The 26,764-nt window shown below is 40.1% G+C and overlaps 1 protein-coding gene across 1 annotated transcript; it reads right to left on the bottom strand.

The window, feature by feature from the left end:
• Positions 1–20,432: 20,432 nt before the first annotated feature.
• Positions 20,433–26,230, bottom strand: LOC129076956 (odorant-binding protein-like). Its single transcript, XM_054581172.1, has 5 exons — positions 26,180–26,230; positions 22,847–22,917; positions 21,740–21,850; positions 20,714–20,815; positions 20,433–20,488 (listed from the first exon to the last, which is right to left on the bottom strand). The coding sequence occupies exons 2-5, from the start codon at positions 22,893–22,895 to the stop codon at positions 20,469–20,471; spliced, it is 282 nt and encodes a 93-aa protein (XP_054437147.1). The 5' UTR covers positions 22,896–22,917; positions 26,180–26,230; the 3' UTR covers positions 20,433–20,468.
• Positions 26,231–26,764: the final 534 nt, after the last annotated feature.

The raw sequence follows: 26,764 nt of genomic DNA, 5'->3' as shown, positions 1-26,764 counted from the left end.
GGGAGTCGGGACTCCCCGGTTCCTCCTCCTGTTCTTCCCCCAACGCCTGTGTCTCCAGTCTCTCCTCAAGGCTCTCCCAGCCAGTCTGCACTCAGTCCCCCTGCTCACATGCACAAGCTGTGTGCGGAAGGCACAAAAGGCAGGTTCATTGATTCCCTTATGCCTGAGCGAGATGGTAGCTGCAGAGTGGGAGGTGCATTATCATCCAGGCTCCACCGGCTGCTGTGTCAGTTCTCTTCACAAAGTTTTCCTCCCCAGTCTTTTCCCAGGCACCAGCCCACCCTGCTGCTGTCTCTACCCAGAGATCAAGGAGGGTGGCTGCCACTGCAATTTTTGCTTTGGCCCTTTAAATGTCTCTTTGCATCCCCAGCCCCCTGTCTCTAGCAGAGAGCACCCCTAAGCTTTTTGGGGTTGTGTTTTGTCTGTATTTTCTTGGTTTTAGCTGCTGTAGTTTAGGGGTTCCTGTTTATGATTCAGACCCCGTTCTTCTCGGGGGGACGCTAACTGGCCGTTTCAATGTTCCTCTGGTGCCAGTGCCCGTGGGCACTCAGCCCACCCTCTCGAGCCTCCACTGCACTTCTCACCCATTGGGATGTGTGAGAGTCGAATCCACTGTCCGGAGCTCCAAGGCTCCTCTCCCACTATCGTTCCATTGTTTTCCAGGTGATTACTCCACTATTGAGTCGCAATTCCAGTTTGGTCTTGGGAGGAGGTCAGCGTGACTCCCATTCACTCCTCCGCCATCTTTGAAATAATCCTTCAGAAGAAAAACAACAGAGTCCGGGGCTCGGCTGGGCAGGCCTCCCCCGGGTCTCAGCACCATCCGCTGCATCGCCACGATCTCCAGCTCTTAATCCATAACCATATGGCACCTTCTCATGGCCCACGAGCAAGAGTCTTTTCTCCCCTCTTTCTTTCCCAATTGGTCTTAACACTGTTCACTCCCCAGGGTCTATGTCCCTTTGTCTCTCCTGCAGGCCCCTGTCTCTCCTCTTTCTCTCCCAGTTACATTCTGTGTAAGTCCCCAGCTTCTAATTCATGCAACCTTAACACTACAAATAACTGTGTATGTGATTTTGCGCATACAAGAATGTGTGTTTTTCCACCCCATGAAAACAATCTTTTTGTGTCAATTATAGGTACAATCATGCCCCCACTAATAATGTACATCTTACACAAATTCCACCAGATGATAATGACTTTGAATACAGTCATTACTCTGTCATTTCAAAAGGACTATGGTAGTTAGTTCCCTGTCATAGCCAGTCACAGCCCTCAATAATTACTTTTATTATCTCAATAATGAGTTATTATTATAGATCATTACTTTCATTGTTGTTATTTAGATTCAATCTCAGTGCTGTTGGGGACCAAGCAGAGGTGGTAAAGGCCCAGGCACAGAAGGACAAAGATCAGAATCTCCCCGATGACACAGCAGCTCTGGGGCTCCTCCCCTTCCCTCAGGCACTTTCTCTTTGGAAATCTACTTCTCTCTCAACTCCCTGTAAGTCTCTAAAGGTAAAGAATAGCACACAAACTCATCTACATAAGGAGGGAAATATAAAGTGTAGTCCCTGAGATGCTTTTGTGAGCCACTGTAACTGCAAGAAGTACCTGTTCAGGTGTGAGTGGGGCAAACAAGTGGGGACAGGAAAGGAGACCATATCGCAGTGTTTGTGCTAAGGCAGGGGAGGCTGCGCTCACAGGGGTCTCTGGGGTGTAACCGTGATGTAGGAACAGCGCAGGACTGTGAAATCACACTTGTCCTCTTGAGTCTGTGACAGACATGCAGGTGGACAGGGAAAGAGCTGTGTATGTCATTTTGACAAAGGCACTCGTCAGCAAAGATAGTGAGAAATTCATACCTGTGAAAAACCAGTGCTTTGACCTGGGAGCATGTGGGATGTGCATCGTTGCACAAGTGCATCTGTGAGACTAAAAATACCAAGTAGCCAAGATATTTATGTGAAGAAATGCTAAGGTCCATTGTAACTGTGGAGCTCTTATCAGCATTCTATGCTGCTTTTGACAAAAGCATCATTTTATACCCTCTCTTTGCCAGAAACTCTACTTGACTACAAGTCTGTAATGTAAACTACAACACAATAAAATGAAGTAAAAGAAAACAATGACTGTTTAAGGACATAATTTTAGTTAGAAAAAAATCAATTCATAAATACAAATGTATAAATCCTCCATGAAATGTCTTGATTGAATTGACTCATTAATGTGTACAAATGTTACACATTGGTGTTTCCTGCAGACTACATTAAAAAAAAAAGTAATGTTAAAAATAGCATGCTCTGCATATATTTTTAATCAAATGGAAGACTGAAAATGTCAATATTACTTAATAAAACTTCCTTATAGGAAATTTCAAAACATTGTTTGTTTTCTTTTATCTTTTATATTTTTTGTTTACATTCTGGCTGTTATGTAGCAAAATAAACAAGTAAGAAGAGCATTCTTCACAAAAGCAATGTTATATAGAAGAATTATGTACATATGAATATATATGCATATATACACATAAATCCACACATCTTCCAGTTCATATCATAAATAAAAATGAGAGCTTTTACTTTCTTTTGTAAGTGTTTGTTTTCAAGTAAAAAAATTCTTTCTTTCATTCATTCATTCATTTAAATATTCATTTAAATTGTTTAAACTATTACACACGTCCCCATATTCCCCATTTGCACACATTTACCTACCCCCTACCCCTGTCCCTGAGGCCATCACCACACTGTTGTCTGTGTCCATGGGTCAGGCACATGTGTTCTCTTGCAACAGCCTTCTCCATCTCTCACTCACTTCTTTCTTCCCCTTTCCCCTCTGACAGCTGTCAGTCTGCCCATGTGTTGGTGCCTTTATGTCTATTTTGTTCATCATTTTACTTTCTTATTAGATTTTCCATATAAATTAGGCCATATGGTATTTGTCTATTACTGGCTGGGTTACTTTGCTTAACATCATATTCTCCAGGTCTATCCAAATAATTGCAAAAGGCGAAAGTTTCTTTTTTTATTGCAGAGTCATATTCCTGTGCAAATGCACAACAGGCTTTTATTCGCTCATCTGCTGAGGGAGATGTGGGCTTTTTCCAAGATCTGGGCTTTGTAAATAACACTACAATGCACATAGGGGTACATATATCATTTGTAATCATTTTGATGGTTTTTTTTTTCATATATTTCCAGAATAGGGCTTGCTGGGAAAAAAGGCAGTGCTGTTTTTTCAACTTTTGAGGAAACTCCATAGTGTGTTCCCTAATGGTCATACCAGTTAGCTGGCCAGAAATGATTTTCACGAAATATGCAAAGTGATGAAAATCAAATAACTGCAACCCACTACTGAACCCAGCAAATCTATCATTTAAAAAACAGGAAATTGCATGAGGAATGAGCAATTTTCCACCTGCCAGCAACAGCCTAAGACTCTCAATTCAGAAAGAAGACACTTCAGTTCATGGTCCAGGAAGAGTACCTTCCAGTAAAAGGAGACAGAACGCAAGCAATCTTCCCAGGAATTGTCAACTCAATCGCCTGCTTCTAAGGTTTTCCAAGCAGCTACATTGGTCTGACTCAGGTAAAAATGCCTGGATCCCAATAAATGCCATGTGGTTTGGTTGAAAGCAGGTTGGGGTGGAGGGGCAAGCAGCTCAGGTGAAGATCAGGTCAACACGACATGTAAATACAAAGGGAGCATGGGCACCGTATTGCAAATATTGATTGTAAAAATTCTTACCCTGGGTGCCCTTAAGCACCGTGCTTGCCACTGAGAGTCTCTCACACTGTCCACATGGAGAATAAAGGAGAGCTAATTAAAACAAAATTTACTTAATGATCTACCTAAGACTTCTGAAGACTTCTGGGGTACTCTAAAAAATTTAAAGGGTACTAAGAATTATGGGCAGGACTGGATTTAATGTCACAAGAATGTCAGCAAGATCCCCTTCCAAAAAAAAGGGTCCTGTCATCCCTATGCATCGGTTACCTTTGCTTTCTATTTCAGTATAACTGTTTTTCAGTTGGATTCTCTTTGTTCTTTATTTCAATTTTAACACATGTGTTTGCTTTAGTAAATGATGGAAACTCTGTTCCCCTGCAGATATGTCAGTCAGCCTCTGGGCATAGTACTTTAAAAGAATGTTTATTGTGGATGAGATAGGAATTGTTGCCTCTCCCTGGCCCCTTCGATGTTATGGGACACATTGAGTGCCATGTTTGAACAAAACTGTCAGCAGCAGTGAATTTCAAGCAAGCTTCTCTCATCGTATGCTCCCAACAGCAAAACAAAGCTTAGGTTCTGCACGATGACAACTTCTCTTGTCTTCTGCCAACATACCACCATACCAAACACGTTTGTCCAAGTGTGCAGCCTACAGTGTCTCATACGATACAGGGTGACCCAAGCAAACATGGAAAGTGTCTTCTGCAGGATTCCTACTGTGCTTGACCCATGTTTGGGAAACCCAGCTTTAGGGAATGTCACCAGTCCACACTGCCTAATACTCTCAACTGTGCACCAGTGAGACACTTCATTTTGTGATCCAGGGAGATTACTATCCTCTAACAGTAAAAGGGGACAGAACACAAGGGAGCTACCAGGAATTACCAACTCTATTACCTGTTTAGAGTTCCAGAATGGAAAATAAGGCAACGTAGAGACATGGAGTGTTCTTGGGGTTCATTTCTGAAGGAGAAAGCATTTCTACCGAGTGGGATTTTGAGAAAGACTTTGATAGACATTGAAAGGGCACATTAGCTGCATGTCTGTGGGACGACCGTATGGAGAGAAGAGAACTGAGCACACACAAGTGTTTCAAAGGTCACTTTGTCTGCCGCTGTCAAAAATTCTGAACATGCACTTCTCAAATAAGTCATTGCTATTTACAAGAGTTTTAAACTAATTGGGACACACGTAAATGGTGTCATGTTGAAATATTTAATAAATAAATTGACCTGTCTGCAGCTTTTTTCTTGACTGAAGGCCTCACTGCATGGCAAGGAATATGTCCACAGCCCTTTGTCTGGTGAAGCTGGTTTACACCTTTCCCTGCATCTCTCCTCTAGGCCTCCCCTAGTCAATGCCTCTTGGTATTGACTCTTATGTGGTCGTGAGACTATTGAAAACACGTTTTCTTAGACAGTTCTATTTTCAATGGATATTTGTGTTTTTTAAATGAAGAGATGTGCTTCACAGACACACATGGACAGACTTGATTTGAAATCAGTTTGTTGAACACTGAGATGTGCAGTAACACCACACAGGCTCAGAATACTGACTGGCAGGGCGGATAGAGAGAGAGAGACAGACAATGTTGGGCAGGAAAAAGGGGTGAGTTCTTCCTGCTGTTAATCATGTTCCATGGAGAAGATGCCCCTGGTTCTCAGGACATAGTCTATGGGAGAGGACACCAGACCTGGTTTGATGAGTTGATAGGGTGACACCTTGAGTGAGGAGACTGCAGGATGTGGCATGTGAAGGGTTAGATGAGGTGATAGTGAATTATGTGGATAAGTTCCAGGTGACACTGGGTCCTCACCATCTCTCTGACATGGGAGGGTGCATTTGGAATCTCTCCAGGATGTGTGTTTGGTGGGACCTTCCTACACAGGAGTTTCATGATCGCAAGACACGTGTCTATGGAGATGGTCTCTCTAAAAGAGAGTTATAGAGTCTCTAATTGAGTCTCACTTCTGTCCTCCAATTCATAAAATTTCTCAGGTTTAAAATTAATATTCATCCTGGATGCTAACATTGTGGATTGAGTTTTTCAAAAGATAGAGTAAAATACGTTTGCCTGGACCCATGTCATTCCAGAAGCAATGCCATTTTACTAAGTTTCTAAAAATCACAGTGTAATCTAATCATCTGCAAAGCAACACATGTCAGATGGTGGGGATGAAATATCTCCCGGTGGCTGTCACAAGGCACTTGCCCCTTGCTGATGCCCAATATCATCTGCACCTCTTCAGGAATGCAATCTCTTTCCTTCCTGCCACTCACCATTCAGAGCCTGTGTGGAGGGAGTGGGTTTTGTAACATAGACTCTGTGTTTGTCAGAATGGGGGTTCTCCTTCAGCCCTCTTTCCCTGGGGAACTGATGTCCATAGACCAACTGTGGAATCAAGACTGGGTGGAAGACTCATGCTTTTCTGTCTCAGTACCAACTAGTGGTAGTTCCTGCTTCTCCCTCAAAACCAGCTTTTCTATATGACCCTTCTGCATTAATGCTTCATCAACACAACTCCATCAGTGGGAATCCACTTTCCCAATTAACCATCTCATGGTGCTCAGAAGAAACAAAATGTGTTACATCTCAGGAATGACTCATCTAGTGGCAGAATTTCCTTGTTGGGAGAGAACGTAGTTACATAACACATACAGCACATGTGAGGTCCAAGGTATACTTATTAAATTGTTTCAGAGAACAGCTTAAAAATAGCTCATTAATACTTACTGCCTGTGAGAAGTGAAGACTCTGTTTTCATTAATTTTCAGGACAGTTGTCTGTGGACAGAAGAAAAGGAACAAGAACCTGTATGCAGAAAACTATACAACATTGAAAAAAGAAATTAAGGAAGACACAAATAAATGGAAGCATATACCGTGCTCATGGATTGGAAGAATTAATATCCTCAAAATGTCCATACTACCCAAAGCAATTTATAGATTCAATGCAATCCCTATTAAGATACCAATGATGTATTTCACAGAAATAGAACAGACATTTCAAAAATTTATATGGAACCATAAACGACCCCGAATAGCTGCAGCAATTTTGAGAAAGAAAAACAAAGTAGGAGGGATCACAATACCGGACATCAAACTCTACTACAAAGCCACCATACTGAAAACAATCTGGTACTGGCACAAGAACAGACCCATAGACCAGTGGAACAGAATAGAAAGCTCAGGAATTAGCCCAGGTCTCTATGGACATCTAATATTTGACAAAGGGGGCAGAAGCATCAAATGGAGCAATAACAGCCTCTTCAACAAATGGTGTTGGGAGAGCTGGATGGCTACATGCAAAAAATTGAAATTGGATCATCAGCTGACACCATACACAAAAATAAATTCAAGATGGATAAAAGACTTAAATATAAGTCGCAACACCATCAAAGTCCTTGAGGAGAACATTGGCAGGAAACTCTCAGATATCCCACGCAGCAATTTTTTCACTGATATGTCTCCTAAAGCAAGGGACATAAAGGAAAGAATAAACAAGTGGGACCTCATCAAAATAAGAAGCTTCTGCACGGCAAAAGAAAACATCAGCAAAATGAAAAGGGAGCCAACCGTATGGGAAAATATATTTGCTAATGATACATCAGATAGAGGTTTGATCTCCAAGATATATAAAGAACTCACTTGACTCTACTCCAAGAAGACAAACGATCTAATCAAAAAATGGGCAAAGGACCTGGGCCGATGCTTTTCTAAGGAGGAGATACAGAGGGCCCAGAGGCATTTGAAAGGATGCTCAGCATCACTAGCCATCAGAGAAATGCAGATCAAAACCACCATGAGGTACCTCCTCACACCGGTCAGAATGGCCATCATAAACAGATCCACAAACAACAGGTGCTGGCGAGGCTGTGGGGAAAAGGGAACCCTAGTCCACTGTTGGTGGGAATGCAACTGGTGCAGCCACTATGAAAAGCAGTGTGGAATTTCCTCAGAAAGCTGAAAATGGAACTGCCTTTTGATCCAGCGATTCCCCTGCTGGGAATATACCCTGAGAACACCAAAATGCCAATACAAAAGAACCTATGCACCCCAATGTTCATAGCAGCACAATTTACATTAGCCAAGTCTTGGAAGCAACCTAAATGCCCATCATTAGATGATTGGATCAAAAAATTATGGTACATATACACAATGGAGTACTACGCAGCAGAAAGAAAAAAAGAAGTACTAAACTTTGCGACAGCATGGATGGAACTGGAGAGCATCATGCTAAGCGAAATAAGCCAGGGGGCGAAAGACAAATACCATATGATCTCACCTATAAGCGGAACCTAACCAACAATGCAAAGATGCAAGGCAAATATGACCAGCAACACTGAAAGGAAAAGAAATCAACAGAGACGAGAGAGAAGGGGGGGGCAGGGAAAGGGAAGGGAAGGGGAAAATCAAGGAACATATAGCAAGGACTCATGGACAAAACCAAAGGGGGAGAGCTGAGGGAGGGAAGGTGGGAGGGGGCAAGGGAAAGAGGTGGGGGGGGAGGCAGAGACAAATGTATTTAAAAAGTAAATAAATAAAAAATAAAGATTAATTTAAAAAAAAAAGAAAAGGAACAAGAAACATAATATCAGTCAATAAGTGCCTGTTCTCAATATTGCCATGGAGTATTAATTTATTTTAAACAGCTTGATTTTTTAAAAAGTGATTTACTGAGAGGAAATTTAAGATAATTCAATTTGTTTCCCAAGAGAATATTTCCCTGCCAATTAAATGGGATGTTCAGAAAACAGGTAGTCACATTACCAAAATTGATTGGATTCACATAATTCTCCTCAGGAATATTCCTTTCTCGAGTCACCTTCTTTAAACTTCTCAAAATCCACATCATTTTCATTGTTCCTTTTGCCTGATGTAACCACACAAGAAGCAAAAATTTGTGTATTAGCAATGCTAAAACTTAATGAATCCACAAATGACAAAAATCAATGGAAGTTAGATCTTCTTGAGGTAAAATGCAAGTTACCAGACGTCATTTGTAGCTCATTCTAATGTCAGCTGCCTCAATGAGGTCCCAAAATAGAACCCAGCCCAGGCCATCTGTACCACTACTCCTTCCTCCCTTGCTGACTCCAAAGACAGCCAGTAGTGCTGAGAATATGGAGCCCCTTCATCTAAAACTTCTACCTGCTTCCTGGAATCTCCAATTTACATTGCTCCCTTGTCCTTACCAACATACAGTAAAAGGTGCTCCTGACCTTCAAGAGAACCAGCCTTGTCCTTATGATTGAGGCAGGTTAGGTGGTCTCTTCATAGACCTCTTTTCTCCCCATCATTTATGCAAATAAATATCCATAGCTACGTGTCTAATGCACACCTCTTAGAGCCCCAATGCCATATCTTAGAGGTTGAGATCCCCAAGCTTCATGAGACTGATGTATGGAAAGTGGTAACATGATGAAGGTTTATTTACAACACCTCCAGTCTGAGGCTGGGAATCTTCTGAAAAACTGGTTTAAAAGAAGAGATTGGGTAACATGCAATGAGCCAGGGCATAAAATCTGTTGATATGTTTAAAAATTGTGCATGATGGAGCTCAATTATTAAAAAAAATTAAGAGACAGGCATTATTTCCAAGTGCCTGAAGACCTGAAAGCTATCCCTCCACAGATGTTCCCTTCAGCATCTTCACAGATTGGATGCCAAGTTCCTTCACTCAGTGAAAATAAATCCCTCCTAACACTAATGAATAATGAGAGTGCCAGTAGATTCTGTGAATATAAATACCAAGAACAGAAATGACAATAACAAAGGGGACGATACTCATTGAGTAACACAGTTATGATGGTGACCTCATTATTCTCACTGAGGTTGATGTTGTACCTCACCATCAATGTTTCTGATGTGTAAATAGGTTCAACAAGATTTGCACCTATATCTGTGTGTGAGAGAGAGAGAGAGAAGAGATAGATAGATGCAGAGTTTGAGACAGTTGCCTTAAGTTTTCATTACAGTTTATCAAAGCTTATTTAACATATGGGGAACATGGCTTCCAATATTTATCTCTAACTCCAATGATACTTTAAATACTAAAATTGAATATTAAAACCTTAAAAAAATAGGAATGAACTTCCATTAATGCCACCTCTTTACAGTATATAACATCTCACAATTTCCAGTCTTGCTAAAATGTTTTGTAAAACTTGGGTGTCATGAAGTGAACATATTCCTATACCAACATGAGCCTGTTGTTATATGCAGATTATCAAATAGAAGGGTAAAAACTCCTTCCTATTTCTCCAATCTCACAAACAGGATTGATTTTTCCTTGGCATGGAAGTCAATTTACCATTGGTAAAATGGTGGAATTGTTGGTGTATGCCAAGTGTTTTGGGCCATTGAAAATTTAGAATGTTCTTGAGGACCTTTAGAAATAATTAAAGAGAAAGATACCCCAACACACATGCCCACTTCTTAGAACAAACACAGAATTGTGGTTATGGAGAGGTGTGACTGGTGTTTCTAATCACTAGGAGTTGTTGCAATTTTACCTATGTCAGCCCTATATTAAAATAATAACGGCGTTTTAAGATTATCAAAAGTGTATTCATTTAGTGCGGAATGACATGGATTTCTAAAAAGAAAGGCCTATTGGGCTTGACTTCCTCGGGTCATTTGGGAATATCATGAAACATTTTTATGTACCTGAGAGCCTTATCCAATAAACATTTTCCACACGTGGCCTTACTCACCTTCTCAGGAGCAGTCAAAACTGGCAGAGACTTGAAGGCAATATTATGTAAATTTTGAGCAGGAGGAAATTCAAATACAGGATAATTGAAGAATCCTGATTACTGGTAGATATAGAATTCAAATTTATGAAAGTTTTGGAAAAAACTGAAACCTCATTTCAATCCTAAAATCCTTGCAGACACAAGGCAACTGTACTTACAGTCAACAGCGAAAATGTTGCCATGGATCTTTGTCCCAGTTAGAGTGATGGCAGACATTGTCCACTTTCCCTTGAAAGGAAAACATCCTCAACTTGGGTGATGGAGAGTAATAACAACTTCTGATCTAAATAAAATTTTCACTGTCTCTGCTTCCCACAATCCTGTGTCAGATATCCTTTGGGGACCAGAGTCAATATAATGTTGACAAGAGAAAGAAATTCTCATCCAAGTTTAAATAACAATCTAGAGTCAAGGATGTCATTGTCTACACTGGAAATCACAGAGTACTTCCAAAGGGGCTGTGTCTACCAACAGGATACATTTCTCACCACATGGATTTCACTTGTATCTTCAGATATACCGTCAGAAATAAACTTTATTGAGCTCCTTTTATTGATGACTTCTTAATTTGTGCTTAACTCTTATCAGAAAAAAATGGTGCCCCTTCAGTTCAGTTTTAATTCCTTCCCTATTCCTAACAGATGCATGGCTCTCTCTCCTTTTTCCAAACCTGTAGTTGTAACTTTCTTTTGTGAAGCTATTTGCATGTGTAGAAATATTTCATTCAAATCTGTATCTGCCTATTTTTGCCCCTTGAACTTTTTCTCTTTATTGATGCAGCAATTTTTTTTTTGTAAATTCAAGTTAAGAGTTCTTCTCAAATTAATTATTTATGGATATGAAGTACCATAGACATAAAAATTAACAATGTCATCTCTACCAAGAATGTAAATATTTGTTTTAATCTTATGGAGAATATATCTCTCAGTGCAACTAGATGTTTTTGGATACCCTGCATGTCCTTGATTCCAATTATTTGTTCTGTTCATTTACTTAGGGTTCTTCTTCTTAAATCTAAATTTTGGTGTGGCAATTATTGTTCACCTGAAAAAAATCATTAATGTACGTGACTATAGGTATTACTTATTTAGTAATAAAAATGAGAGAGAGTGTGTATGTGTGTGTGTGTGTGTGTGTGTGTGTGTATGACAAAGAGAAAGGAAAGACAGAGAGAGAGGACTAAGAGTGACTAAGAGAAGAGACAGTGATGCAATACCTACAATTTTTTTTTAAGGCATATCTATTGGCTACAATGTCAAATTGAGAATGAGGAATTTAATTTGAGAATTGAAGTTTTGTTTCTCTGATATGTCATGATTCATGGAAAGCATAATTGTAAAGTGGAATTGTTGGCTTCTTTATATTTCAGGAGATATTTATATTGAGTAGAATGCTCTTCTAAGTAATAGATGGAAAAAGAAGACCCTTCATGGCCAAGTACAATTCTTCTTTGCTACCATCTGCTTGCACAATTCCTTCCACACATCAGATGCGCAGGTCCCTGGCCCTGACCCCTCTGTCTTAACAAGTGATTTTAGATTAGTGGTTTCTGGTGACTAGCAGAATATTTATCATTATTTGACCTTCTTTCTTTGTATTTCCAATCCCACCTTCAAGTTCATCCAAAATCTGTCACATCACCCCTACCACTATTCAGACTCACAGACTGTATTCATTTCCCATTTCAGGATGGTAACTTTCACATCCTCTACAGCATTATTAAAAAGTTTCAAACACAGTATCATTACTAGTTTCAACATCTGTCTCATTTACTCTGTTTGACCATTGAAGGTTAACAGGAAGCCTTATTTATGTTCTCTTCCTCTTTTCCTTAACAATATGCCAGCAATTTGCAGAACAATCAGTCCTCTTGTTGAGTTCAGTAATTCATTAGATATTGATATTCATTCTTCAGGGTAGGGATTATTCATTATCTACCTGCTAAGACTGCTCTGGACCACAAGTTCCTTAAGGTGAACCATCATTTGCAGTTTCTACATGGACCATGCAGACTCATGTCAAGCAATGTAGAGTTAGAAGACTAAACCTTTGTGGCCGCTTTTGTTCCCTTTTGTTTAGTGAGATGATTCCTGGTGGAGCTTCCTTGGCTCTTAATTGTCTAAGTAAATGTTTCAGAGATTGTTTCTAGAGGATTTTCGTAGACCTGTGTGGACATCTTCAAAGTTCCTGGTAAGCACAAAACTCATTCCCATTCTTGAACATTACCTGTATATATTAGTGCTAATGCACTCTTTCAGCCTTGGATGTTGATACAGTTTTGTCCTTTGTTATTATTACTTACTTGCCATAAAATCTGAAAAGAACATTGCCATTTTCTGTGTCAAAATTATGTGTACAAGTAAAAATCCTGAATGGATCATTGTCAAGTATCTTTGCTGGATTACTGGCAGCTACATAAAGGGTCTTCCATTCCCTTGAAAGCTAAAAGCAAAGTTCCATCAGAAACTGTAGTCAATCCTTATTTAAAAATTTTGCCTGACTTTATTCATCATGAGTTTCTCATTCCTTGTTGACCATCAGAAAACCATCCATCCTTACCAAAGGAGGCAGAATTTAGAGAATCTCAATACCCAAGGTAGCAGACAAACAGGAAATGGGATATTCTTGAAATAGATTAAGCAATATTATCAAAGGCAAGAATTACCTCTCAACCCTTCTTTAGCTGAAGCACCTTGAGTCGACAAGCACAGATGAAATATACAAATAGACACTTCGTAGACTCTACCAACTACACAGCGTTAACATCAAGTGCAGTGGAAATGTGTTGGATGTCCAAAAAGTTCATTTACTTTTTCCATACTATGGTTCTAGTGGTGCTTATTTTTCTTTATCTTTGTTCAAAACAACTTTTTTAGACTGTATTTTGACAGCTGGCATACCAGCATGCACATAAAACAATTTTCAAAATGGGTGAATTTTTGAGTAGCCATTTTAATATTTAAAACTCGAAGAGATACACAACATTCTTCTTATAAGAAAGAAAAGCATTATGCTCTATTATTTCAAGTCGGGAAAAACGCAATTGCAATGCAAGAAAAGATTTATACAGAGTATGAAAAATGGGCTGTGACTCATTGAATGTGTCAAAAGTAGTTTGTGATGCTCATTGGTACTGTTGTCATTTTACCAAAAATTCTTTTCTGAGGGGCTGCTGGATGCATTGGAAGATGATTAGCAGCATCCTTGGGCTCTACCCAGTGGAAGCCAAAGCAGGAAACAGCTGACACACTCAAAATATCCAAATCCATGAGGTTACTGATGAAAATGAAAAGTATGCCTCTTATATTACAGAAAAAAAATAGAGAGACTCTTTAGGAAAACCTATCAAAGGAGTTGATTAACAAAATGATTCTACATTGGAGGAAGGTGGTTGAGCTTAGAGGCCCAGGAATTGTGTACACATATAAGGACTTGGGAAAGGAGAGAAACAGAAACACACACACACACACACACACACACACACACACACACACACACACAGAGGACTTTTCCCAAGTACCTGTGACAGGTCTTCTGTTGACAGGTCAGTACAAACCAGACCAAGAAGAAGAGTCAGCAGCAGGGCCTTCATCACTGGCTTCTTGCTAGTTCCTCAGAAAGGGGTGTTCAGGGTGGGCTACCTGTTGGAGAGACTCAGAACCTTTGTCTCTATGTAGTGTTTTCCTGTTGGGTGGCTCAAGGTTATTCTGCCTATCATTCATCTTAAGAGATCCTTTTGGATCAGTGAAAATAAACATCCTGGTTTAATGCAATGCATGCTGGAGGTGTTCCAGATCTTGGGCACATTTCCTGTTTTTCTCTAGATTCTAATCTACCCCTGCTTGGACATTCCTGTTCCAGATAAATAACATGTCCTTGACCTTTCACTGGGTGAGTTTCAAGGAAATCACTCTCTTGGCTCCAACACATCTCCTCTCTGCTCCCTTTGGAAAGACAGAATGATCTACATTGTGTGTTTTGGAAGTCACGAGATCAGAGATGTGAATGCCAAGATTCTGGAGTGTAAAGGTCTTGTCTTGGATTACACCCAGATCAGACATGGGTGAGGCACTGCTGTAGGTTGCTCCATTCTGTGGAACCCTTAAGACAACTCTTGGAAGGTCCTGAGAGTGTGTTTCCCTCTCCCATTGTTATGACTATTTCATAATTTCATTCACATGGAAAGCTGGTGGCAGAGTGCTTACTAAGTGAGGAGGACACATCTGAATCAAGTTATTATCTCTTAGGAAATCATGATATCTGTCCATTAAACAGGGCCATCTTGGAAGATGTTAGTACTATTAATTTCTTCAAAATGATGTGAAGGTGCTCATCATTTTCACAATATCATACATTGTAGAAAATTTTTATCTTTCCTTTTTGTGTTTCCCAGGGTCCACTAAGTTCACACATTCAAACCACCATCATACTCCTTACCCAGGGGAATTGTAAGATCTTTTTGTGAAACAGCTTCTAATCCATGCAATCTTAACACTACAAATAACTGTCTATGTGGTTTTAAGCATAAAGGAATGTGTGTTTTTTCCACCTGATGAAAACCCTTTTTTTGTGCCAAGTATAAATATAGTCATCCCCCCCAGTAATACTGTATGTCCTAGAAAAACTCCACCAGATAACAATGACTTGGGTTACAGTCATCACTGTGTGATTTAAAAGGACTTGGTAGTTACCTCACTTTCACAGCCAGAGTCACAGTCCTCAATAATTACTTATTATTGCCCCAATAATTAGTTATTATTATTAGTCATTACTCTCAGTGTTGTTATTTAGTTTCAACCTCAATGCTTCTGGGGATCAAGCGGAAGAGGTAACAGCTCAGACAGAGAAGGGACAAACCTCACATTCCCCATGACACAGCAGCTCTGGGTCCCTCCCCTTTCCTCTGGCTCTTTCTCTCTAGAAATCCACTCCTCTCTTGGCTTCCCCTAAGTCTGTAGAGCAAGAAAAAGCCCTACAAGCATGTCCACATAGCTCCCAAGATGCTTCTGAGAGCCAGGCTCCCTCTAAGAAGTACACGTGCTGATGTGAACAAGGTGAAAGGGGGGGACAGGAATGGAGGCCATATCAGAGCAATTGTGCTAAGGCAGGGGCGGCTGAGCTTACAGGGGTCTCTGGAAGGGATTAATACATAGGTAGAGCCCAGGACTGTGAAATCTCACTTGTCCTCTCGAGTCTGTGACAGCCTTGCAGGGGAGCAGGGAAGGAGCTATGCATGCCATTGTGACAAGGCACTAGTTGGGAAAGATAGACATTAATTCATACTTGTAAAAAAAGCCCAGTGCTTTCACCTGGGTGAGAGAGAGAGAGAGAGAGAGAGAGTGTGTGTGTGTGTGTGTGTGTGTGTGTGTGTGTGTGTGTATGTGCTTGAACACTTTCATTTTTGAGACTAAAAATACCAAGTGGCCAAGATATTTATGTGATGAAATTGCAAACAATCATTGTAACCTGAGGATCTCTGGTCACCATTCTATGCTGCTTTAGAAAAAACTTCAATCTATACCCTCCTTATATCCGAGAATCTACTTGAGTACACCACCACAATGTAAAGTACAACACAATATAGTGAGACAAAATAAAAAAATGTCTTTTCAAGAGCATAATTGTAGTTAGAAAAATGGGAATTTACAAGTATAAATATGTAAATCCTCTAGGAAGTGTATAGATTGAATGGAACGGTTTATGTAATGAATGTTACACATTGGTGTTTCTTGCAAGCATTTGTTATGATAGTAATAACGTGCTCTGTACATATCGTTTAATCAAATTAAAACTTTAATGTCAATAAAACTTCATGAAACTTCCTTACAGAATATTTCACAATATTGCTTATCTTTTATCTTTAAATTTTGTTTATATTATGGCTATTATGTAAAGTAATATACATATAAGAAGAGTATTCTTCAAAAATGCAATATTGTATTGAAGAACCGCATAGGTATATAAATATCAATAAGTATATATAAATATATATATGCATAAATCCACACATATGCCTTCCAGTTAATATCATAATTAGAAATGAGAGCTATTACTTTCTTTTCTGTGTGTTTGATTTCAGGTAACAAAATTTCATTTCATTCAGTCATTCGTTCTTTTAAACATTTATTTATATTGTTTAAGCCATTACAGTTGTCCCCATTGTCCCCATTTGCACACCTTTACCCACACCCCGCACCTTCCCTGAGTCCATCGCTGCACTGTTGTCTGTGTCCATGGGTCAGGCACACATATTCTCTTGCAACAACCTTCCCTTCTCTCCCTCCTTTCTCTCTCCTCTTCTCCCCTCTGACATCTGTCAGTCTGTTCATGTGTTGGTGGCTTTATTGCTATTTTGTTCAGTGGTTTATTTCGTTAATTAGACTTCCCATATGTGACACCTTAAGGTTTTTGTGTTTCGCTGGCTGGATTATTTTGCTTCACACAATAATCTCCATGTCCACCCATGTCATTGCAGAAGGTAAGAGTCTTTCTTTACCTTTTTATGTTATTATTGCTGAATCATATTCCATTGTGACAATGTACCACAAGTTTTTATTCACTCATCTTCTGGTGGACACTCGGTCTGCTTCCAAGATCTTGGCTTCTGTAAGTCCAAGGCACATAGGGGTGCGTATATTGTTTCTAATCATTTTATTGTGATTCTTAATATACTTCCTGAAGTGGGCTTCCTGGGACAAAGGACAGTTCTGTCTTTAAGTTTTGAGGAAACTCCATAATGCTTTGAAAAATGCCAATACCAGTAAAGAATTGTGATGAAATCTGCAAAGTGCTGAAAAGCAAGTACATGCTACCGAGACTAGTCTACCCAGCAAAGCTGTCATTGAAAATGGAAGGAATTACAGGAGAAATGAAGAACTTCTCAGCATCCAGCAACAACCTAAGACTCTGATTCATCAGGAGGAAGACACTTCAGTTCATGATGCACAAAGGTTATCCTCCGGTAGAAGGAGAAAGAATCCAAGCAAGCTTCCCAGGAATGGCCCACTCGATCACCTGCTTCTAAGTTCTTCCAAGGAGCTTCATTGGTCTGACTGAGGTAAACATGTCTGGATCCCAATAAATGATTTGTGGTTTGGATGCAAGCAGGAGGGGGGCGGCAAACAGCTCAGGTTAAAGAGAGGTGAACACATCATGTGGATACAAAGGCAGCATGGGCACCATATCTCCAATATTGATTCTCCAAATTCTTACCCTGGGAGCCCCCTTAAGCCCCATGCTTGCCACTGAGAGTCTCTCATGGTGTCCACATGGGGAGTAAAGGAGAGCAACACAACCTGAAGTTATTTCGTGACTGACCTAAAACTTCTGGGGACTTCTGGTGCCCTCTAAAACTTTTAAAGCATGCTGTTATGAGCGCGACTGGATTCAAAATCCCGAGAATGTCAGCAAGACCCCCTTCCCAAAAGAAGGGTCCTCTCATCCCTGTGCACCTGTTACCTTTGTTTTCCTTTCCAGTGTTGCTGTTTTTCCGTTGGATTCTCTTTGTTCCTTATTTCCATTTCAGCGCGTGTGTTTGCCTCAGTGCGTGATGGAAACTCTATTCCCCAGGGGATATGTCCGTCAGCCTCTGGGCATAGCTCTTTAAAAGAACGTCCACCGTGGATTAGGAAGGAATTGTTGCCTCTCCCTGGCCCATCAATGTAATGGGGGCCCATTGACTGCCTTGTTCGAACAAAACTGTCAGCAGCAGTGAAAAGCGACCAGCTTCTCTTGTTGTACGCACCAAACAGCAACACAAGGCTTAAGTTCAGCACAGTGACAATTTCTCTTGGTGTCTTCTACCCCAACATACCACCATACCGAGCACCTTTGTCCAAGTGTGCAGCCTACAGTGCCACATACGACGCAGGTTGCCCCAAGCTGACATGAGAAAATGTCTTCTGCAGGATTCCCACTCTGCTGTGCTTGACCCATGTTTGGGAAACCCAGCCTCAGTGAATGTCACCAGTCCACACTGACTGATACTCGCTATTTTGAACCAGCGAGACACGTCATTTCATGATCCAGGGAGGTTACGATCCTCTAACAGTTAAAAGGGACAGGATACAAGCGAGCTACCCAGGAATTGCCAACTCTATTACCTCTCTTAAGTCCCAGGATGGAAAATAAGGCAACGCAGAAGCACGGAATTTCCTTAGGGTTCTTTTCTTAAGGAGGCACTATTTCTACAGACTGGGATTTTGAGAAAGGCTTCGACAGACGTTGGAAGGACACGTTAGATGTATGTTGGTGGCAGGACCACATGGGGAGAAAAGAACTGAGCACACACAAGTCTTTCAAAGGTCTTTTGGTTTGCCTTTGTCAAAAATTCTAAACATGCAGGGATTACATTATTTATTTCTGTTTATGAGTATTGTAAGCTAATTGTGACAAATCTGAATGACTTCATGTTGAAATAGTTAATAAATAAATGGAACTATCTAACAGCTTTTTTTTCATGACGGAAGGCCTCACTGCCTGGCAGTGAATATGTCCACAGCCCTTTCTCTGGTGGAGGTGGTTTCCACCTGTCTCTGCCTCTCTCCTCTTGCCCTCCTCTAGTCAATGCCGCTCTATGGTGAAGCTCATGTGTCCCTGAGACCATTGAAAACCCATACTTTTAGACAGCTGTATTTACAACAGTGTGTTTTTTAAGTTAAGCAACATGCTTCACAGACACACATGGATAGACTTGCCCAGAAGTCAGTTTATTGAGTACTTAGAAATGCAGTAACACAACACAGGATTTGAACTTTGATTGGCAGGGAGAACAGAGAGTGAGCTCATGAAGAGAGACAGATGACGCTGGGCAAGAACAAGAGGTGAGTTCTTCTTACGGTTGATCAGATTCCATGGAGAACACGTGCCTGGTTCTCAGGATTTAGTCCATGGGAGAGAAAAATGGGCCTGAATGTTAGGTGAGTCTATAGGGTGACACCTTGAGTGGGGAACTTGCAGGACATGATGTTGAAGGGTTAGACGAGGTGGTAGTGAATTCCTTTCACAAATTCCCAGAGGCACTGGGTCCTCTCCATCTCTCTAATGTGGGAGGGAGTGTTTGGAATCTCTCTAGGATGTAGTTTTGGTGGGATCTTCCTATGCAGGAGTTTCGTGATCTCAAGACATGTCTCTATGGGGATGGGATGGTCTTCCTAAACGAGATTTGAAGTGGGTCTGATAGATTTACAGTTCTGTCCTCAAATTTCTAAGGTTTCTGAGGCTTCAGATTTATAGTCATCCTGGAAGCTAACATTGTGGGTTTTGTTTTTCAAAAGATAGAAAGAAGCACATGTTAGCTTGGACCCATGTCATTGTAGAAGCCATGATACTTTAGGAAGTTTCTAATAATCAGAGCATAATCAAATCATCTGCAAAGCAGCGCATGCCTCATAGTGTGGCTGGAAATCTCCTGGTGGCTGTCACGATGAACTCAGCCCTCATTGCTGCCCAACATCCTCTGTCCCTCTTCATGAACTCAGCCTCTTTCCTTCCAGCCTGTCACCCTTCAGAGCCTGTGCGGATTTGTGGATTTTGTAAAAGAAACTTTGTGTTTGCCTAAGTGGGGATTCTCCTTCAGATCACTTTCCCTCCGGAAATGATCTATGCGAGTCAAATGAGGAGTCGAGCCCGAGTGGAAGACTCATGGTTTTCTGTCTCAGTAACGACTCCTGCTAGTTCCTGCTTCTCCTTCCAAACTAACTTTTTTGCATGACTCTGCTATGGTAACACTTTGAGAGCACAACTCCATCAGTATGAGTCCACTTTCCCTCTTAGCCATCTCATGGTGCTCAGAAGAAACTCAATATGTAATATCACAGGAACAGCTATCTAGTGGCAGAATTTCCTTGTTGGGAGAGAACGTGGTTAAGTAACATACAGCAGCTGCGAGGTCCAAGGGGTGCTTATTGCATTGCTTGAGAACAGCTTAACCACAGCTCATTGGTACTTACTGCCTGTGAGAATCGAAGACTCTTTTTGTTAATTTTCAGGACAGTTGTCTGTGGACAAAAGAAAAGGAAAGCAAATAGAAGCGCAGCCAGTCAGTGCCGGTATCCAATATTGCCGTGATATTGTTAATTGGATTGTTAATTTTGTTTCTTGAAACAACTTATTATTTAAAAAGTGATTTACAGAGGAGGAAATTTAAGATAACAACTTGTTTCCAAAAAGATTTTGTCCACACCAATTAAACTGGTTATTGAGAAAATGTATAGTGACATTACCAAATTTGATTATATTCACAATATTCCCTTCCGGAATATTCCTATCCCGAGTCAGCTCCATGAACTTCTCAAAATCTACCTCAGTCACATGGTTTTCTCTGCCTGAAAGTAACCACAGAAGATGCACAAATTTGCACATTAGAAATAATGAAAATTTCTGAATCTGCGAATGACAAAAATCAATGGGAGTCAGGCCTTCATATGATAAAATACAAGAACCAGAGGTCACTTGTAGTTCATTCCAATTTTAGCTGCCTTAAAAGAAGCTCAGAGGCAGAACGTAGCCTCAGCCTTCTGTGCTGCTATTCCTGCCTCTCTTGCTGAGGTCGGAGACAGCCAGGAATGCTGGGAATTTGTGGCCCTTTCATCTAGAACCTCTACCTGCTTCCTGGAATCTCTGCCTGTCATTGCTGCGTTGTCCTGACCAACATAAACTGAAATGTGTTTTTGACCATTGAGAGAACCAGCCTTGTCCTCATAATTGAGCCAGGCTTTGTGGTCTCTTGTTAGACTACTTCTTTCCCCATAATTTTTGCAAATAAAAGCCCATAGGCTACATGTCTAATGCACACTTCTTAGAGCCCCTCTGTCATTTATTAGAGTTTGAGATTCTCAAGCTTCATGAGACTGATGATGCATGGGGAGTGGTAAACATTATGAAGGTTTATTAACAAACTTCCAGTCCGAGGCTGATAATCTTTTGAAAAACTTGTTTACGATGGTGGAGTGGGGTCAACTTACCCTGAACATGGGCTTACAATCTCTTGATGTGTTAAAAGAAATGTTTCTGTTGAAGCTCAGTTATTAAAAAATTAAGAGGCAGACACTATTTCCAAATGCCTGAAGATCTGAAAGCCAACCCGCAACTGATCTTCCCGTCAGCATCTTTATAGATTGGATTCCAAGTACCTTAGCTTGGTGATGATAAAACCCTCCTAGCAATAATAAATAATGCCAGAGCCAATAGATTCTGAAACTATGAATACCAAGAACAGAAATGACAATAACAAAGGAGATGATACTCACCGACTAAAGCAGTTATAATGGTGACCTCATCATTTTCATCCAGGTTGATGAGATATACCATCAGTAATGTTTCTGATATGACAATAATTTCATAAAGATTTGCACCTGCATCTGTGAGAGACAGAGAATATATAGAGAGATGCAGAGTTAGAGACTGTTGTCTTAAGTTATTGTAACTTAGTTTATCAAAGCTTATTTAACATATGGGAGCAATGCTTCCTATATTGATCATAACTCCAATGATACATCAAATGCTAAAATTGAATCTAAAATCTAAAAAAAATAGGAACAAACTTTCTTTAAGGCCATCTTTGTATGCTCTTTAACATCTCACCATTTCTAGTCTTCCTAAAATGTTTTGTCAAAACTGGTGTCATGAAGCCAACATACTGCTCTAACAACATGAGCCTTTTGTTACATGCATGTAATCAAATGGAAGAGTAAAATCTTCTTGTATTTCTCCTATCTCACAAACAGGATTGATTTTTTCTTGGCATGCAAATCAATTTACCATCAGTACAATGGTGGAATTGTAGGTGTATCCCAAGGGTCTTGAGCCATTGAAAATTTAGAATGTTCTTGAGGATCTTTAGAAATTATTAAAGAGAAAGATATCCTAACAAACATGCCCACTGCTTAGTACAAACACCGAAGTGTGGTTATGTAGAAGTGTGTTTGGTGTTTCTAATCACTAGGAGTTGTTTCAATTTTACCTACATCAACTCTATATTGAAAGAATAAAGGTGTTAAAAGATTATGAAATGAGTATTCATTTAGTGCGAAATGACATGGATCTCTAGTGCACGTAGGCCTTTTGGGCTTGACTTCTTTAGGTTGTATGGAAAAACCATGAAACATTTTTACATACCTGAGAGCCTTATCTAATAAACATTTTCCACATGTGACCTTACTCATAACCAGTCAAAACTGAAGGAGACTTGAAGGCAATATTAAGTAAATTTTATGAAGGAGCAAATTAATATACCAGGAAACTGAAGGGTGCTGATTATTTATGGATTTTAATTCAGATTTATGAAGGTCTTGGAAAAAACTGAGAGCAACATTTCAATCCTGAAATCATTGCAGCCACAAGGCAAGTGTACTTACAGTCAACAGCAAAAACGGTGCCGTGGATCCTTGTCCCCACTGCAGTCATTGGCACACATTGTCCATTTTCCCTTGAAAGAAAAACATCCACAACTTGGGTGATGGGGAATAATAACACCTTCCTGGCTAAATAGAATTTTCTCTCTATCCCCCTCCCATGACCCTGAAGAAGGTATCCTTTAAGGTCTATGGTCAATACTGTTAACAAGAGAAAGAACTTCTCATCCAAATTAAATGACAATCAAGGGACAAGGATGTCATTGTCTCCACTAGAAATCACAGAGTACTTCCAAAGGGACAGCACCTATCAGTAGGACACATTTCTCACCACATGGCTTCCACGTGTATCTTCAGAAATTATATCTTCAGAAATAAACTTCATGGAGCTCCTTTTATTGATGACTTCTGAATTTGTGCTTAATTTTTATCAGAAAACTCTGGTGCCCCTATAATTCAGTTTCAATTCCTTCCATATTCCTAACGTGCATGGCTCTCTCTCCTATATCTAAACCTGTAGTCATAACTTTCTATGTCTGGGTATTTACAAGTGTAGAAATATTTCATTCATATCTGTATCTTCCTATTGCTTTGGCTTGCATTTATCCTCTTTATGTAAGCAGCAAATTTATTTTTTTTAAAATTTCAGTTACGCGTTCTTTGCAATCCAATTATACATGGATATGAAGTATGGTAACACATAAAAATTGACAATGCCATCACTACCAATAATGTAAATATGTGTTTCAGTCTTATGAAGAACAGGTTTCTCAGCACCACTTGATGTTTTTGGATACGCTGAATGTCTTAGATTTCTATTATTTCTTCTGTTCATTTACTTGGGATTCTTCTTCTTAAACATAAATTTTGGTGTGGCAATTATTTTTCTATCTGAAATAATTTATTAACATGTGTGACAAGATGTAGTACTCTTTTAGTAATACAAATGAAGAGTGTGCGTGTGTGTGTGTGTGTGTTTGTGTGTGTGTGTGACTGAGAGATAGGAGCGCCAGAGAGAGCTGACAGAGAGTGAGAGACGAGACAGATATGTAATACTACAGTGTCCTCATTTGCTATGAAGGCTTGTCTATTGATCCACATCATCAAATTGAGAATCAAGAGTGAAATTTGAGATTGAAGCTTTGTTTTTCTGATATGTCATGAGTTCATAGAAAGCATAAGTGTAAAGTAGAATTTGTCAGCTTCTTTATATTTCAGGAGACATCCATATCGAGTATGGGGCACTTAAAACTAATAGTGGGAGAAACAAGACCCTTCATAACCAAGTACAATTCTTCCTGCTAACATCTGCTTCCACAATACCCTCCAACATTTGATGTGCTGGTCCCTGGCTCTGCCACCCATGCCCCAACATGTCATTTTAGATTAGTGGTTGCTGGTGACTAGGGGAATATTTCTCATTATCCTGTCTCCTTTCTCTGAAATTCCAGCCCCACCTTTAAGTTCATCGTAAACCTGTCACATTGCCCCTATTGCTATTCAGACTCACAGGACTGTATTCATTCCCCGTTTCAGGATGGTAACTTTCATATCATTTACACCATTATTACAGAGATTCACACAGAGTGTCATTACTAATTTCAACATCTGTCTCATTGAATCTGTTTGACCATTGAAGGTTAACAAGGAAGCTTTATGTTCCTTCTCCTTTTTCTTAACAACATGCCAGCAATTTGCAAAACACCCAGTCCTCTTAACGAGTTGCACAGTTCATTCGATATTGATATTCATTCTTCGGGGTAGAGATCATCTGTTATGTACCTGCTAACATTGCTCTGGAATACAAGTTCTTCAATGTGAACTATCATTTGCAATTTCTACACGACCATGCAGGCTCATATAAGGCACAGTAGGGACTGAGAAATCGAAACCCTTGTGGCCGGTTTTGTTCCCCTTTGCTTAGTTAGATGATTCCTGGTGTTGCTTCCATGGTTCTTTATTGTCTAAGCAAAGGCTTCAGGATGATTTCTAGATTTTTTTAGACCTGTGTGGACATCTCCAAAGTTCCTGGTAGGCACTGAACTCTTTGATGCTCTTGAACATTACCCATATATATTAGTGCCAATAGGGAAGTCAGACCCTCTTTCAAACATTTATACATGTTTTGTGCCTTATTATTACTTACTTGACATAAAATTGGTAAAGAATATTGCCATTTTCTCTGTCAAAATTAACTGCACGAGAAAAAATCCTGTAAGGACCGTTGTCTAGTATCTTTGCTGGATTACTGGCGGCTACATAAAGGGTCCTCCATTCTCCTGAAACCTAAAAGCAAAATCTCATCAGAAATGGTAGTCAATATTTATTTAAAAATTTTGTCTGACCTCATTCATCATGAGTTTCTCATTCCTTGTTGACCATCACAAAACCATGCATCCTTACCAAAGGAGGCAGGATTTGGAGAATCTCTTCAGTTCCCAAGCTAGCAGACAAACAGGAAACGAGATATTCTTCTAATAGATTAAGCAATGTTATCAAATGCAATAATTCCCACTCCACACTTTTTTAGCTGAAGCACGTTGGGTCTACAAGCACAGATGAAATATATAACTATTGACTTTGTAGACTCTACCAACAACGCAGTGTCAGCATGATTCACGTGCAGTGGAAATGTGCTGGATGTCTAAAAACTTCATTTACTTTTTCCATTCTCTGGCTCTTATGGAACTTACTTCTCTTTATTTTCATTCAAAACAGTTTTCTTAGGTTGTATTTTGACAGCTGGCATACCAGCATGCACATAAAAAATGTTCAAAACTGGTGAATGTTTGAGTAGCCATTTTAATATTGAATACTCCAAGAGATACGCTACATTCTAGAGGTAAGAAAGCAAAGCATTATGGGCTATTATTTTAAGTAGGGAAAAATGAAACTGCAAAGCAAAAAAAGTTTTATGCAAAGTAGGAAAAATCAGATGTGACTTACTGAATGTTCCTAAAGTGGTTTGTGATGCAAATTGGTACTCTTGTCATTGTACCAAAAATTCTTTTCTGAGGGACTCTCCTATGCATTCTAAGATTATGAGCAGCATCCTTGGCGTCTACCCTGGGGAAGCCAAAGTGGGAGATAGCTGACACACTCAAAATTACCAAATCCACAAGGTTACTCATGAAAATGAAAGGTGTGTCATTTATATTCCAGAGTAAAAATGAGACTATTAAGGACAACTTCTCAAAGGCGTTGATTTACAGAGCGATTCTACATTGTAGGAAGGTGGCTGAGCTTAGAGGTCCAGAAATCTTGTACACATATAAGGATTCGAGAAGGAGAGAAACAGGGACACTCTTACACATACAGAAGGCTTTTCTCAGGTACCTGTGACAGGTCTTCTGTTGACAGGTCAGCACGTACCAGACCGAGAAGAAGAGTCAGCAACAGGACCTTCATCCTTGGCTTCTTGCTCTACCTCTGATGGAGGTGTTCACAGTGACTACCTGTTGGGGAGGTTCTGAATCTTTGCCTCTTTATGTACTATTTGCTTGTGGAGGTGACATGTGGTGAATCTGTCTATTGAATCTGTCATTGTAAGACACCTTTTTGGCACATTGGGAATAAACATCCTGGTGCACTGTAATGCATGCTAAAGTTCTTTCAGATCTTCACCACATCCTTATTTTCCTTCCTGCTACTGGTTTACTCTTGCATAGATTTCCACCCATTTTTGGAAAATAATGTGCCCTTGACCTTTCACTTGACGATTTTCAAGGAAATTACACTTGTGACTTTCACATTCCTCCTCTGTGCTCCCTGTGGAAAGGCAGAATGGTCTACATTTTGTGTTTTGTGAATCATGAGCTCAGAGATGTGAATGCCAAGATCTGGGGTGCAAAGGCTTGGCTTTTGCCTGGGCTCAGACATGGGTGAGGTGCTGCTGTAGGCTGTTCCACGAGGTGAGTCCCT

Source organism: Pteronotus mesoamericanus, unplaced genomic scaffold (assembly GCF_021234165.1).
Source record: "Pteronotus mesoamericanus isolate MK-2021 breed Mesoamerican mustached bat unplaced genomic scaffold, CSHL_Meso_final contig_65, whole genome shotgun sequence".
Classification (NCBI taxonomy): domain Eukaryota; kingdom Metazoa; phylum Chordata; class Mammalia; order Chiroptera; family Mormoopidae; genus Pteronotus; species Pteronotus mesoamericanus.
This window is presented reverse-complemented; position numbering and strand designations above follow the sequence as displayed.

What these genes read in the sequence shown, in the direction of transcription:
- LOC129076956 (XM_054581172.1), bottom strand. Translation starts at nt 22,895, where the DNA reads ATGACTGCAGTGGGGACAAGGATCCACGGCACCGTTTTTGCTGTTGAC. An exon ending in CACCGTTTTTGCTGTTGACT is followed by an intron (nt 21,851 to 22,846) that starts GTAAGTACACTT and finishes TGTCTCTCACAG; the next exon opens with ATGCAGGTGCAAATCTTTAT. An exon ending in TGTGAATATAATCAAATTTG is followed by an intron (nt 20,489 to 20,713) that starts GTAATGTCACTA and finishes TTTTGTCCACAG; the next exon opens with ACAACTGTCCTGAAAATTAA.